The sequence below is a fragment of the Hoplias malabaricus genome, chromosome Y (assembly GCF_029633855.1).
Source record: "Hoplias malabaricus isolate fHopMal1 chromosome Y, fHopMal1.hap1, whole genome shotgun sequence".
Taxonomy (NCBI): domain Eukaryota; kingdom Metazoa; phylum Chordata; class Actinopteri; order Characiformes; family Erythrinidae; genus Hoplias; species Hoplias malabaricus.
In genome coordinates, this window is record NC_089820.1 from 11,804,879 (window position 1) to 11,820,309 (window position 15,431).

Here is a 15,431-nt window from a genome sequence, read left to right on the forward strand (position 1 = left end):
TTAAAATATAAAGTTACAGGTTACAAATAAATTGTAAAAATATATATATATATATAAAATGCAGGATTAATGTAGGGTCCCCAGTACTGGAATTGGATTGTGTGTCCAAGCCAAGAACATTTTAGAAACCTTTATTTTTAATAGTAATTCATTGTTCTTAGGAAGCATGTTAAACTCCAATTCAAAATTCCTTAAGAATTAGGTGATTTTGTTTTTATTATTATTAAAAAACAGGTCCAGCTTTTCACACCAGCATAGATGTGCTGTTACAAACAGGGTGACACCCAAAACCAACATACAAAAAAAAAAAAACATAGCCACATGTATCTTGTAACTGCAGGCTTGATATATGTACAGCTTTTAATGCACTGTCGTTTGTTCCAGGTTAGTTCCAGCAATTCTCAATCCATTTAATCCAGCTCCTAATGTAACCTTTTATAATACTTTAACAATTAATGATTTTTTTGGAGAGAATGTAAATAGGGGTGATATTGAGTATACAGAAAAAAACTCACAAAAGGTTGTTTTTTTTAACATACAATGTAGCATAAATGTATGACATCAATGCAGAGTATTTAGAATAGAAATAAAATGTTTTTGGTAATGTTGGCAAAGGGTCACAGTTTCCAGACCTGTGAATTTTAATCTCCACATTACATATAAACAATAACTGATTCTTGCCTCTTTGAGGAACACAGCAAATCGTACTAATAACATATTATCAATTTTATGCATAACACAACTTCCCAAAAGACAAGGTAAACACAGAGTGAAAAATAATGGCTACTGAGCATAAGCTAAGCTCTTTGAGAATAGTTCACTGTATGATGTTAGTCACTGTATGGAGAAGAGACACAAGTCATTAATCATTTCAAATGAAAATAATGAGGTGTGGTGTTTGTTGTAGGGTCCTACAGGTAAGTGGAATCAGCATATTTTCAAGTTATTTATGTCTGAAGAGAATTATGGTCCCAGCTACACAAACTCATTTCTAGCTGAAATACTGGCTACTGGCAAGGGGGGAAAAAAGCCAGAAAATGGCACTAAATCCTCATCTCTTCTTTGTAGTGCAAAAGCCAAAAGCATAAGCCTCAAGGCATAAAAGATTCATTTTGGCAGAGCTTTTTCAATCCAAAAATGATCTGTCATTATTCTAGGAGTTCATCACATTAACGGAGTACAAATTCAGCAAATTCAGTCTTTTCAAAAAAGGCTGCAGTTTATAGCTCCATATCCTCCACTCCACTGCTGGAGGCTGCTGGCGGGCTGTAGAGAGTGCTGAAGACCTGTTCAGCTGATTCTTTAGGCTGCAGTTGCTCTGGTAGCGAGGTACGAGGTATGGGCGTGGATGTCTGCCTGCAGACTGTGTGTTGTTTTCTCTGTTGTTTCTGGAGGGAGTCCTTTAGCTGCTGGGTGAGCGGGTCCTCTGGGGGGCGCCAAATCACCAACTCCATACAAGAGCGACTCCTGAGAAAACAAGCAAGACGGCTCAGGCTCCAGTGGATCTTTAAAGAAGAATTGTTATTCTGTAGTTATGCCCAACTTAGAAATTCAGATTCTAAGCCGGTTTTAACCATGAGAACAAAAAAAATACCATTACAAAAAATTGCTGGTAAAGGGCCTTATGTTAAAGTTCCAAACATTATTTTTCCCCACATGTGCACAATTCCTCAGGACGATACAAGGGCTTCTAAATCATGAGGTTGTTCTGAGGTTAAAATAATAATACAAACACATGCTGCAACATAATGCTACAACACACTGCACTGGCAATAATATGCAATATAATCCTCATTAACCAGGGATTCCACTCCACTCAAACATATGGCTCGCCAGATATATACTATATATTTCAGCTTCAAGTAATAGCCTAATAGTCATCGTCTGCTATGCATGTACAAAGAGCACCTTTCATACAATCCAATCAGTTGTGTGAACTGATTACAGTTCTTTGGCATTAATAATGTCTAGTTTGCAAAAATGGCTATGTGAAGGGCAGTTGACAACAAGTGCCATGTCTTTCATAAAATATGCACTTTTTTTTTTAAGGAAAGCCAGTATTTTTAATAAGAGAATCTCTCATTCTCTGAACTGCTCAAGAACATTTGTTGGTGTCTGTGTATGAATGATGCAACGGTGTGCTGTGGTCTCAAGGGGGTGATACAACAAATTATTCTACAATGTTTGCCATGTCTGCAACACAAATTTGATCACTACAGACAATGATGGCAATACATAACACCCATATCATATACATTCATATCCAAGTTAAGCATGGGCTGTTTTAGCATGATACACCATAGCATGATGCATATATTATATGGACCATTAAGGAAAATGATTGCACTGAATGTCATTTTTAATGCCAATAATGTGCTGGAGGTAATAAGTCTGGTGGCATTTGAAGGAAATTCCTTAAAATATTTGTATAAAATTGTTAAGCCACAGTATGTATGCATGTATTTATTTATTTATTTATTGAAACCTGTTTTTCAGTCTTAGTAACCGTCAAGTCTATGTTTTCCCCTAGATTATTTCAGGCAGATACCACACTAGAATATTACTGAATACTGGCACATGTCTGTAGTAAACAACAATCACAGATATTATATATATTATGGCAGACAGGTTAGGTTACTTTAAAAATAGGTTAAATATTAGTGAGGTAAAATAGTACAGCTGCCACAAGTGTGTACACTCACACTGATTGTGCTACTGTATGAGGGAGAATATCACCAATGCCTCGCTGCAGACCCTCCCTCAGGCTGTCAGACAGCACAAGCACAGGCCTGCGCTGAGCTGGCTCCACATCCAGATCTTCATCACTGTCATCCTCCAGAGTGATCCTAAACATACACAAATCACCATCCCAGTGAAATCCAATCCTCAGCTAGGCCACGTTTTTAGTGTTTGGTTTCCAAAACATCTAAGCCATGTTTTCGAGAATTTTGGGAAATTAAAAAATAGAATAGTGTAGACTGGCTGAGGATCTTCAACAGGCACAGATAAGTTGGTGGCAGTCTTTTCATGAGTGCTTTTGATTGTGTGTTTATAGTGCTTAGCTTAGCTCATAGATTGAATGCCAGTAATTTGGTATGCAAAAAACATAACGTAACAAAGGCATACTCTGAGTTTTTTTCCAATTACCTTTTTAGTATGAAATTACAGGAATTTATGCTCACTCAGAAAGTTGCACAGACCCTGCAGCAATAAAAGAAACTACTACCCTCTTTTATACAGCAATAAAAAAAAAAACAAAGAACCCATAGAGCACTAATTACACATCCTGAGCTTTTTATATTATGACCAACATGCACACAGACTATTTTGAAAGCAGATTCTCTGAACGTATGATGAGAGTGATGTTAGTAATTAACAACTGGGTTAAACTAGGTTTGAGAACTGCATTAAATGACATTTGTAACAGAATACTGAGATAATCACCTCCAATTCTGTTTCTCAATATACTGTTACAACCCTCTCAGAACTGTAATAAGGGGTCTCCATTTTCATACTGACACACAGTGTCTTGGTTTCTCACCTGTCCTCAATCTCCTGAAGCTTCCTCTGGGCCGCCTCTACCTCCATACAGGACCCCTCTGTCTCTGGTCTGGCTGTTGGGAGAGGGAGGGCAGAGAAGGACAGGCTCGATTCTTGGGATCTGGGAGCTGGCTCGAGGGCTGAAGGGCTGAGCTGAGTTGATGGAGAATGAGGAGTACTCTCCACTGACCAGCTTTGGCAGGCATTAGGGCTTGTGTATTCAGAGGGATCTGAGACTGTTACTTCCATCAGCTTTCGCCTTTTGGCACTACAACCTCTATAAAAGAAAAACACATCTAACATCACCACTGAGAAGCACTAAGAATTCCAAAAGCAAATTCTGAACAAACAAAGTATACTGTAAATCACATTAAGCTGCATTTTGATGCAGGATACATGCAAGAGCACCACAATTAGAAACACATATGGTTCAGAGTGGACTCTTAAGGACCACACAACACTTTACAAGCAAGCAGACTACTGCACTATTCAAATAGAGTGCAGTATGCACAGAGTACAGTATAACTATGTACATTCTGACTTACTCATCATCTGTCCTCCTGTGCTTCCTCAGACATCTCCTCTCCCAGCTTCTTCAAGAAAAGGAAGCACAAAAGATCAGATTAAATTTATTTACCTTACATCCTACAAATTTAAACATGCCACAAAAGTAAACACGTACGAGCTTGACATTGAGCCCCCTGGCAAATGTTGGGAGCCACTTGGAGGATGCCCCTTGGACATGCTCATCTCTGGAGCAGATAAGTTTGGGAGGGTGGAGTACACTGAGGGCAAGTAGCCCATGTCACTATGTCCTGGTTTTGCACTTTGCATTCCTTTTAGTCTCTGCAGAAAAGCATATATAAACAAGCATTAAAGATTGTTTACACAGACCACTGGGTACAATACAGATTTATACAGAACAAATACAGATTTCAATATGTATCTAGTTCATAATAAACTTCTTAAACAAAAAAAAAAGTAAATGAATAGTTGGTATTCTTACATTTAGTTAAGTCTCACTAACTCAGACAAATATTTTGTCTTTCTCTATTAACATTAGTTAAAAAGTCATGTGTCATTAGCTACCCCTTGTCAAAATCAGGTGGCCTAATTTAACATATAACAGGTTATATACCTATGAGATGTGCAATCACATGTTGAATTCTGGATACTGGTGTTCAAATTCCGCATTGATTTTTTTTCCCCAGGTAAAAATAAGTTTACATCCGCTAAAGTAAATACACTACTGCATACATCTAATTTCTCATTATCTGCAGAATTAACAAAGTTATTTTGACAGAGAAAATCAATAGGACATAATTTGAGGAGCCACTGTTGCATGTTTAGTAACAAATGAAATGTTATGAACTAATTATTTCAACATTAGCAATTTAATGTAAAACAAATATAAACATCTTATAAAGTTAGCCGTATTGTAAATTTGTTTCTAGATGTCTACATTACATAAATATTATTAATATCAGTTATCGTGTTAGATCTGTAGTTAACATCCAACTGTCTGCATTCTGTGAACAGATGACCACAGTTTTAACGTTATTTAAAAAGCCAGAATAATGATTGAAACCAATAAGGACGCATTGGTCTTACCACATGTTTGCTTTTGTCAGTGATAAACGGTCTATAAATCTTCACCGCTGCTGTCAAAGCAGAGTAAAATGCTAAACAGAATAAATACGAGGAGTGGGTGGTTTAGCTGAAACAGTCAGTCTTAGCCTAGCTGTGGACTAACGCCAATTGTAAGTCTTTTTCTCATTTTTAGTGTCAAATAATTATAACGCACTACACAGCGGTGGTATAAATCCTGCAAACGCTGTTAATATTCACCTTCTTTCTCCCGAACTGAATCAGTCAGCGTTGCTTTGAGAAACTCCGGAGAACACTTATAAATAAATAAACGTGACGCCCTACGCACGGATCCGCATGCGCAAAGCGGAGAACACCCCATAACGTTCTGGAATTCTCGTGCACTCTGGGGCTTGTAGTCTTTTAACTGTACGATTTGTAGTCTTCGTGCGTGGTGCTGTTGCGCAAAGCAGAATTTATGGATTTGATAGATAACGTGAACCCAGGGTTGAGGACTGTCTCAATCAGGTATTTTCCCACTGGACGGGCTTGAGTTTGATTTTGATTAATCTAAACTGGAAAGTCCTACAAACGGCTGGTCCACAGGATTACTGTAGACCATTACTTAACCAGACGAGCAAGTCCTGAGAATTGTCGAAAAAGTCTTTAAGCTATAGTCCTTATTGGACAGGCTATTTTTACCTTTTCTAGCCTAATTGAAAATAGTGTTTTGGCGTATATAGGATATAAAAAATTAAAATTCACCATAAATTTAATTTATTCACCAATTAAATTATTCATTCATTAATTCATTCATTGTTTATCCTGTTCAGGGGGATAAAGGTAGGTCCGAGCCCACCTGGAATCACTGTGCGCAAGGGGGCGCCGTCCGTCGCCAGTTTCAGTTTCGAGTAGCTACCAACCAGAATAGGATCCTACCAACGTGTTTTTGATCGTGAGGGGGAAACCAACGCAGATACGGGGAGAGCACGTCCTACAATCACCCGGGGCTCGAAACCTACAACCCTGGAGCTACCTGTTCCGCCTTGTTTGCAAAATACATGGAGATAATCGTCTTTGCCGCTTTTCAGAACAGCTCCCCTCGGGCCTCACATTCCTTTATTAGAAGTCAAGTTGATGACTGAATAATGTTCTTCATTCTGTTTAAGTTAGACTGTATATGTATGTGTTGATATTACTATATAATAATAATAATAATAATAAACATTAATAATAATAATAATCATCATAAATAATATTAATAATACATTGCTTTAACTTATATAATAGAACAAATTCAAAGGATGGTCCCAGCTCGTCTCTATTTTTTTTAAGTTCCCGGCTAAACCCAGCTTTCTGGAATACCCCAGTTCCAAGGTCCGCCTTGTTGTGTTAGCTCGGTCATATGACCAGGGGGCAGTCCTAGAAAAGAGGACCGTATGACTTGAAAGTGTACACCGTTGCACTCCTCACTGTCTGTATAAAGCAGGTAGCAGAGCGGTAGTGTGTTTTTACTCGGTGTTTTCTGAGTGTGTGCTGTTCTACTTTGTGTTTTTAAAAATTATCTCAGAATGAAGTTGATTTTCCTGTCTGTGGCTATTGTGGCCGCGCTGACAGCAGCAAAACCCTGCGGTGAGTGTCATTACATCTTTCCTGTTTGTCCCTGTCAGAATATTTCACTTTCCAGACTCCAGTGCAGTGGATGTATTATGGGGAAATAATTAGTGTCCATAACAATTTTGGGTTCTGACAAAACGTTTAATAGTTTAACGCAGACATTTGTCTTCAATTTACATTCAGCTGAGAATATAATTCAATTAATCGCCAAACTCAAACCAAAACTTTAGCCATATCTTTAGCATTAATCCCTACCCTAACCTTGTCTCTAATGATGGCCTCTTGTTTCTATCCCAGCTTTTGTGCCTTTATTTCAAAGTATTCTAATTTGCATCATATATCTTGCAAAAGTCCGTACCTAGAGATATCCTATAGGGATTTTCCCAAATCAACTTGACCCTTTTATTTATTTATTAATTAATTAATTTATTTATCATTTGTAAATGAAGAATTATTGAAAATTAAATTTTAAATCCTATTTACTTCATCCTTGACATGTGTTTAACTTGTATCTATTAATATCTGTTCTGTTCTAAATGTTGTTTCATAATTTTATAAATTTTAAAATAATCTATAGACAATATGTAGGAAATTATCAAGAAAATGAGACAGTTTTCTCAAAATGAAGACTCGCAAAATGGTTTATCCTTGTTTCCCACATCACAAGCAAAAACCTGTAGATATGACACAAATGTAAGCGATATTTAATGTTTAAAAATCTGAGTTCTGAGGTGAAATTCTTCATTCCAGAGAAACTTCACATCCAAAACACTACGATGACAATCAGACGTCTGTCTATAAGTTGTTGAAAGAAATCTGATGTGTTGTCTGATGACTCTTGTCTCTTCAGTTAGGTGTTTCTTAAATCACTTATTCCAATGATGCCTCAGCGATTTGTGGCCAGAAGTTGTAAAGAGCATAATCTGCCTCACTCTTTCTGTGAGAGTAGTATGCCCCTACTTCCCTCCTCATCATAAGCCCTGGCATATCTGACATACCATATAAGGATATTTAATGCACTCCCAGGTGTGTTGAGATGTCCAGTGGGGTTGTGATTAGTAGATCAGAAACTTTATTAATAATCATTTTAGCGTTATGCATTGTTTATGTAAGTAGAAATATGCTTGTTTGTATCTTACAGCTGTTGATAATTTGGATGCTTGAATCCATATTTGCTTGAACACAGCACTAAAGGTATAATAATTTTCTATGAGTTCCTTGTGTAAATGGTCTTTTGAGATGGTTTTTTAGTTTTTTCTTACTGTACTTTGCTCTCTGCGTTGGTGACAATGGCTGTTTTTACAGACAGTCACATGTTTGTCTCTTTAACCCAGTGGATGTGTCCTGCTGAGACAGCAGTGTGAATAAGAAAGGCCTTGAACTCCATGGCCATGAAACTCTCTAAACTCTAAATGTGTTTTAGAGCAGTTTTGAACTTGAATCATTCAACCCTTAGTTAAACAGTTCATTGCAAAACCCTTACCCTTTCCTGTTAGCCTAACTTAACTATTTTTATTTTAGTTTAGTTTGTTCTGTTCCTCAAATAATTTCTATAAATAAAATTACATTGTGTGATATTGATACCTGTAAATTGGTTTAGACGTTGCATTGCTCACTAAAGTTTGACTTTTGTTTAACACTAAATAAAAGCAAATTTCTAATACCCAATATATCTTAGCTGACTGCATATTTCTGAGATTATAACCTAAATTACTTGCATTAGGTTTGGGCAAAGTAAAAGAAAAATAAGTGAAGTGAATTACTGAACGTGGCACGGTGGTGCAGCAGGTAGTGTCGCAGTCACACAGCTCCAGGGACCTGGAGGTCGTGGGTTCATGTCCCGCTCCAGCTGACTGTCTGTGAGAGGTTTGGTGTGTTGGATAACTGGATAAGCGGTTACAGATAATGAAGGAATGAATTACTGAACGGATGAGCAGTTCTTTGTTTACTTATTTTCTTTGCATTTTTTTTCTACACAGACAATACAGAGACAGATCATAACAGTCTTGTACTCAAGCTTAATAAGAATCTTCTTCAATCCTCTGAGGAATCTGACTCCCTGCCCAACCCCAGCATCCACATTGCCCTGCGATTGTCCAACCAGCACAACCTGGCCAAGGAGAGCCAGCACCTCAACAGGCTCAAAACCAAACTCCATGATGACATTCAGACGTAAAAGGCTCAAACATGCTTCTGATGTTACACTTTGATATTTAATATTCCTGTAAAACTATGAAGAAATAAAATGCTGCAAAAGTATAAAACATTAGTGGTATGAAGTGCAGGTGTTCCATAAACATACCTGTATAGATATAGAAGTAGGCAAATGCATTGTTAGGGATTTTTGGCATTACAAATTTTTAAACTACACACTAACAACTTGTAAATATTTATGACAGTGTTATTGGCATTGTCACCTTCAAGAGTAAAGCCAAAGCTCACAAAATAGTGTCATAAATATTTGCAAGTTTTTAGTGTGTAGTTTGAAAATTCCAAAATCTTGATATTGATATTGTTTCATAAACAATGTTTACTTTTATATGTAACAAATGGAGTTCAAATCATAAATGACTGGGTGTGCTTCAGGACAAGAAGCCCCTACCCTGTGTTATATAGATGTTGTAGTGATTAAAATGAGAACATGTTTGTAACTCCCGTTTGTCTAGTGAGTGTTACCCTGATGAATACTTTGTGTATGTCCTCAGGTCTCTGGCTGGGGGGCAGATGGTGGTAGGTCGTTTGGCTCTGTATATTCTAGCTCTAAGGTCTTCCTGCCATGACCTGAACAGTCTAACTCTGTCTGATGAATCCTTGCTCACACATCTCAAGAGGCAGATGGAGAAGGAAAAAGAGCATATTGCATGTAAGTGTTATATTTCAGTCTATTTCTACATGTCTGCCCTACTCTTTGAATCTTTCTCTCTCTCTCTCTCTCTCTCTCTCTCTCTCTCTCTCTCTCTCTCTCTCTCTCGTTTTACCAAGAGAGCTTTACAGGATTTTAAATTTATTTTTTTATATTCTTAGTCAGTCATCGTCCTCTGACCAATTACTACCAGTACTCTTTGGGCATTCTGGCTCTGTGTGTGAGTGGAGTGAGGGTCAGCTCGCATGTCAGCCACAAGCTCATCCATGCTGTTGAACATGGTCAGATCAAGCATGGGGACTCCTTATCTGTAGGTGAGCTTCTACAACATTTCAAGTAAAATTGAACAATTGTGTGTTACAATATCTAGGAATGCTCCTTTAATTTCTTGCATATCATATCTCACACCCTAATGACTGTTTATGAATCAGTGGCTAATGTTAGCATGTATTTACTGGTAAATAGTAAACTGCTGTGCTTGAGCTTATAAAAATAATATCCGGATTCATTAATGTTTTTTTGATCAATTTCATTTAAAACCACAAAAAGCTACTTAACAACCTGACAAAATTTGAGCATCCATAATAAAATTGAAAATAAATATTGTGTGATATCATTATCATCTGTACATTGGTTTTTTAATTATATATTGTTCATTAAAGTTTAACTCTACTTTAAAACTAAGCAAATTTTTGATGCCAAATATATCTTAGCTGACTGACCAAATTTGGATGTAGTTAAGTGCTTACTATTATTTTTCACTGAGGATGTCCTCTCTAACTCTTCACAGACACATATGCGATGGCAGGCATGGCTCTGCAGTGTCTGAAAGAAGCTGAAACCCCAGTGAAGGATAATGAGGAGTTAAGCAAAGCTCTGGCCACCATTAAACAAAAGCTTGTGGACTCCCAGCGATCTGATGGACACATTGGAAATGAGTTCAGCACTGGACTGGCTGTGCAGGTACACAATATATCCAAAATGTCATAGATATAATGACTAATTATAAAGCATATGTGCATTCATTATATTTGCATAAGTTAGAAAAACTTGAAATGGATGCTTTGGAGCACTGTGCTCAATGCCAAATGTCAGGTGGAGTGGAATAAATAATCCCAGTGTTGGTCTTTGCAGAAGTAAAACTCCACCCAGTACCATTGGGTTTAATCCAATACCTCTGAGATGAAGCGGTATTGGTTTCAACTGCAAAACTAATCATTCAGCATCATTAGTTAATGTCAGTGAAGTCTGGCTGACTGCTGTAAAGTGAAGTCTATCTATAAAAGCAGATGCCCTTAATACAACTAAGAGGGACACACTCTCCATTTAAACTTTTTCCCCATAGAAATATTTGATTAGTGCGCAATTATTATATTCAAATATAAATATAATTTTTTTGTAGGGTGAGGATCTTTCTATACAGTTCTTTTTTTAAAAGTTGACTACCTCCACCTCAGGCTTTGCTGGCGATGGGCAGTGATGTGCAGGAGTGCTCCACCTCTATGGAGGCTATGCGGTCAGATGCCAGAAAGGGCTCATATCACAATCCCATGGCTGTCTCCCAGACCCTTCCTGCTCTACAGAAGCACACATATCTCCATTTGAAGAGCAAGGAGTGCCGCAATGAGGATGGTACAGACAGCTCACACACGCATTTTCTGTAGTTTCTTATGGTCAGTCGTTTTGATTAATTGACTAATTGAACCATCACAATTCCTGTGGGCTTCTTTCACATCGTCCCTCTCATAGTTATGTATCTGTTATAGTGAACAGAAACAGTAGAAGCCATAAAAGATGTGTTGTTGGTGAAGCATAGTAGGAAACACCACTGCTTCCAACACAGCAGAATGGAGTTTGATTTTGGGCAAGAACAGTATACTTTACGCCAGGGGTAATTAATTAAAATTCATTAAGGTCCATTTTGCTAGTACGGACCACGCCTGTAGAGGCTGAAACAGGGAGGCGAACTCAGAAGTCTTTTGGGGAAGAGTTCAGGGCGGCTTATGAATGCGTATGAAGCCAGACCCCCCTGTTGGATAAATGAATTTGAGAAAAGGGTGGAGATGGGGTGGAGGCGGGAGCGAGTTGGGCTCAGTGGGCTTGATAAAGGCCGAACACGGCTCTGAATATGGGGATGAGCAGGAATGACCCAGTGCCTAGGAGCGAGCTGACGTCGTGAAGCAGTCGAGTCGAGATCCATCTCCTGAACTAAATGAGGCGAGTTTGTCCGATGCGGAAATGATGTGAATTTGCAGGGTATACATAGGGCTGAGAGGAGGAGTTCGGGCGTGGTCCTACTCCCAAAATTATGTTATTACATAACTTCACTTAGGGAAAGTTTTCTCAGACCAAGGTCCGGAACATAATTTACAGCCTGCATTATGATCAGTGCCATATCCTGCATACCGAAGTAGTCTTGAAGTTATAGCAACATTTTTTGCAGTTAACAAATGAATTTCAAGTCAAATTACCCTTTCAATTACATTTAAATACACAAGATTTATAAATATTATAAATAACAAATGCTCTAAATAACATTTCCTTTTTTCATTTCAAGTAAATTTTACAAATCAAACAATAATTTTTGAAAAAAAATTGCATATGTAAATAAAGTGCCTAATTACTTGTAGTTGCAGTTGACTTACTGCTTTACATAACCAGCAATCTGATTGGTTCTTATTGTTGGAGGGCGGGACTTTATCCATTAACAGCAAGGTGATTGGTTCTTTAGCTGAAGGACAGGAATCCATGTTCAGCGTTATGAGAATTTTAACCCGTAATCGTTCCCTTATTTTTAAAGTTTCTGGTTTTAACTCACACAACACTGGCATCCAGAAAGTGTCCCAAAAGAGCTTTTATCACATCACTTGGGCTATTTTTACTGGCCCCAGGACAGTGATGTCTGGAGTGCTACCATGTGTGTGTCACTCATTGTCTCACATGTGATATGCAGAAACACATGTCATTAGTCTGGGAGTTTCCTGGAGTGCTAAACCTGAACCACAATGACTAGACGAATCATACCGTTTAAAACAAACACTGTGTTAAAAATTAAACGTCTCTTAATAGTTTACAGTTACAGGTCCGAGTCCAGACAGGACAGTATCTGGGTCTGGACTCGGACCACGGGCCACCTATACATAACCCCTGCTATAGGCCAATGAGATTCATCTGGAAAACTCCTTACACAATATTTGTCTAATACCATGGATAACCGTGTATGTCAAATCTCAGTGTAAACATTCAAGGTTTGTAAACAGTCCTTGGATGTGCAGTTCTAGGTAAAGCATTATCTGGTAGAATACTTTCATTAAAAGCCCATCCATTGAAGAGTTCTTTAGGGAAGCAAATATCATTCTCCTTTTGCTTTGCTTTAAAGCATGTGATTTGGGTCTCATTTATTTATTTATTTATTTATTTATATGAACATTAAAAGTAAGTTCATTATCAGTTATTAATAGAATTTATACAGGCACAACAGTTAGTATCGCTGCCATATATCTCCAGGATCTTGAGGATCTAACTCAGTACCTCAAGATCCTGGAGATGTGTGGCAACAGCACTAACTGTGAGGTGTTTGAATTGTTTCTCCCCATGTCCAGATGGGATTCCTTCCAAATTCCAGCCTGAGTTTCAATTCCAGTCTACTGTAGTATACTGTAAATAATATGTACACATTTGTTTTTGTTTGTTTTGGTTTCTTAAAATCTCTTATCATCTCTTTTTCCTTCATTCATAGACCATTTTAGTAGCATATTCTTAAACATTATAAGTAGTCTGTGGACTTGTCTTGTTTGTTCAATCTGTTACCAGTTATACGTGTGTGTACACACAATGAAAAAGAGTGTGTAACACTTTGATTTTAATTTTGATTTAAAAATATATATATTTTCATAATCTCCCGAACAGACAGTCTAGTCCTGGATTCTGCTCCTGCTGTGGAAGTCCTGGCGAGTCTGTCCAATGTCCCAGTGGAGGTGGAGGTGCAGAAAACAGATGGCTCATCTTCAGCGTATCGGCTTGAAGTTCCCAGTGGCTCCTCTCTGCTGGAGGTTCTCACGCTGCTTCAGAATAATAAGATGGGCTTCACGTCAGTCTGCTTCTTGTTTTTATGGGTTTTTAATCATAAAAGGCCACACATATAAAGAATAATATAATTATAGTAATAACCGGTGGAACATTATTTGCTGAGAAATCAACTAGAGACTATACAATTAATAAACTACTTATACAATTAACTAGATCCTATAGGACTAATAAAGTCCTTATTCAAATTAATCAACCATGTATGACTCACTGATTCATACAAAAATGACCAAGATTTTGTCCAAAACTATATGGCACACTTTTGTCCATGCTGTTTCCATAACAAATCAGTTATTTTTACCAATGCAAGCCAACAATACTTATAAAATAACTCACATCCAATGGTACAGCTTGATTACACTTTTAGAGGTTGTGCTGCTGTATTGCATTGTGCATTGAACTCAGTCAGTTCAGATGGTTTAACACTCTTTGTGTTTGTGTGTGTTTATAGGTTTGAGAAGGAGGACAGTTTGTGGGGACCCTTCCTAAGCCAAGTGAACGGAGAGCAGGCCAGGCAGACTGATCGGCGATACTGGCATCTCTCATCCGATGGCAAAGCTCTGAGCCAGGGTGAGTTACACACACACACACATAATATTTTTTACATTTGCTCAATTTGATTACTGTTGTTTACAAAATTATTTCATCTCATTTGTTTATTCATATTGTTAGCTGTTCAGTATTAATTTAAAAATACACTGATTGTCGTTTTGTTCATATATACATATAATCTCTGTATTTTTCTTAGGCATGAAAGACTATAAGATTGAGGCAGCTCAGAAGATCTCCATCAAGAACACTGGATACTGAGCACTTCAATTTGTGTGTGAAAAGAACCAAGAAGGGAGCCTAGAAATTTAGTATTTGACTAGAAAAATGTGAAGAATGTTTTAAATATTTACCTGTTTTTAACGATGCAGGATTTTAAGGATTCTTAAATCTTTAGAAGATATATATATTTTGCAGTACTTCACAGGTTCATTATGTACCAGAATTGATCATTATATAATATGTACTCATTAATAATTTTTAATCCATTGTATACAACTTGTAAACACACTGAATACCATGCTCCCAGTTAATAATGTAAAGAGTTAAAGACACATTTTAAGGGTCTCACACTGTGGCTGATTTTAAAGATCACTGAAATAAATATTAGTATTCTCTAGTCTTGTTTTCTTGTCATGCATAAAAAGCATACTTATTCATGAAGCAGGCAGTGAGACTGGTGTCAGTACTGTTACCTAGAATATGTTATATCAGTGTCAAGAGATGGTCATATTGTCAAGTATTCGTGGACACCTGCTCATCCACATCGCTTCTGAATCTAAGCTTATTAACAGGGAGTTTGACACTTTTTCACAGCAAGATGTTAGGACAACTCTATGGGTGAGTGTAAGGTTACGTACTGACTTTGGATGATTAGTCGTGGATCACAAACACTATTACAAAATATAGCAATTTTGTCTCCGTTATATTTCTCCACTGCCCAAAGATGAGGGGATTTGTACCACAATAACACACATTTGGCACTATGACCTTAAAATTATGGGCAGCTGTCCCGTAGTATTTCATATATATATATATATATATATATATATATATAGATAGACATGCATGCACAATGGGTAGATTCAGTAACATTTCACAGTTTTTGTAGTTATATTAATTTGAAAAGATGGTGAACATTGCACAGCACGTGAGGAACATGTTAATTAGATAATTAATCAGGTGTGCT

The 15,431-nt window shown here is 37.4% G+C and overlaps 2 protein-coding genes across 3 annotated transcripts; one reads left to right on the top strand and one right to left on the bottom strand.

Annotated features, from left to right (window-relative positions):
- Positions 1-151: 151 nt before the first annotated feature.
- Positions 152-5,497, bottom strand: LOC136679251 (coiled-coil domain-containing protein 117-like). 2 transcript variants are annotated; one of them, XM_066657677.1, is made up of 6 exons: positions 5,389-5,497; positions 4,223-4,386; positions 4,086-4,130; positions 3,542-3,817; positions 2,703-2,846; positions 152-1,467 (listed from the first exon to the last, which is right to left on the bottom strand). In XM_066657677.1, the coding sequence occupies exons 2-6, from the start codon at positions 4,372-4,374 to the stop codon at positions 1,221-1,223; spliced, it is 864 nt and encodes a 287-aa protein (XP_066513774.1). In that variant the 5' UTR covers positions 4,375-4,386; positions 5,389-5,497; the 3' UTR covers positions 152-1,220. The 2 variants fall into 2 exon arrangements, with proteins under 2 accessions (XP_066513774.1, XP_066513773.1); XM_066657676.1 differs by having other exon boundaries at positions 4,086-4,133.
- A 1,051-nt stretch (positions 5,498-6,548) lies between these two features.
- LOC136679159 (transcobalamin-2-like) lies at positions 6,549-14,847 on the top strand. The gene is made up of 9 exons (XM_066657509.1): positions 6,549-6,759; positions 8,724-8,916; positions 9,450-9,607; positions 9,769-9,921; positions 10,398-10,570; positions 11,065-11,239; positions 13,517-13,697; positions 14,145-14,263; positions 14,442-14,847. Exons 1-9 carry the CDS (start codon positions 6,699-6,701, stop codon positions 14,501-14,503), a joined length of 1,275 nt encoding a protein of 424 aa, XP_066513606.1. The 5' UTR covers positions 6,549-6,698; the 3' UTR covers positions 14,504-14,847.
- Positions 14,848-15,431: the final 584 nt, after the last annotated feature.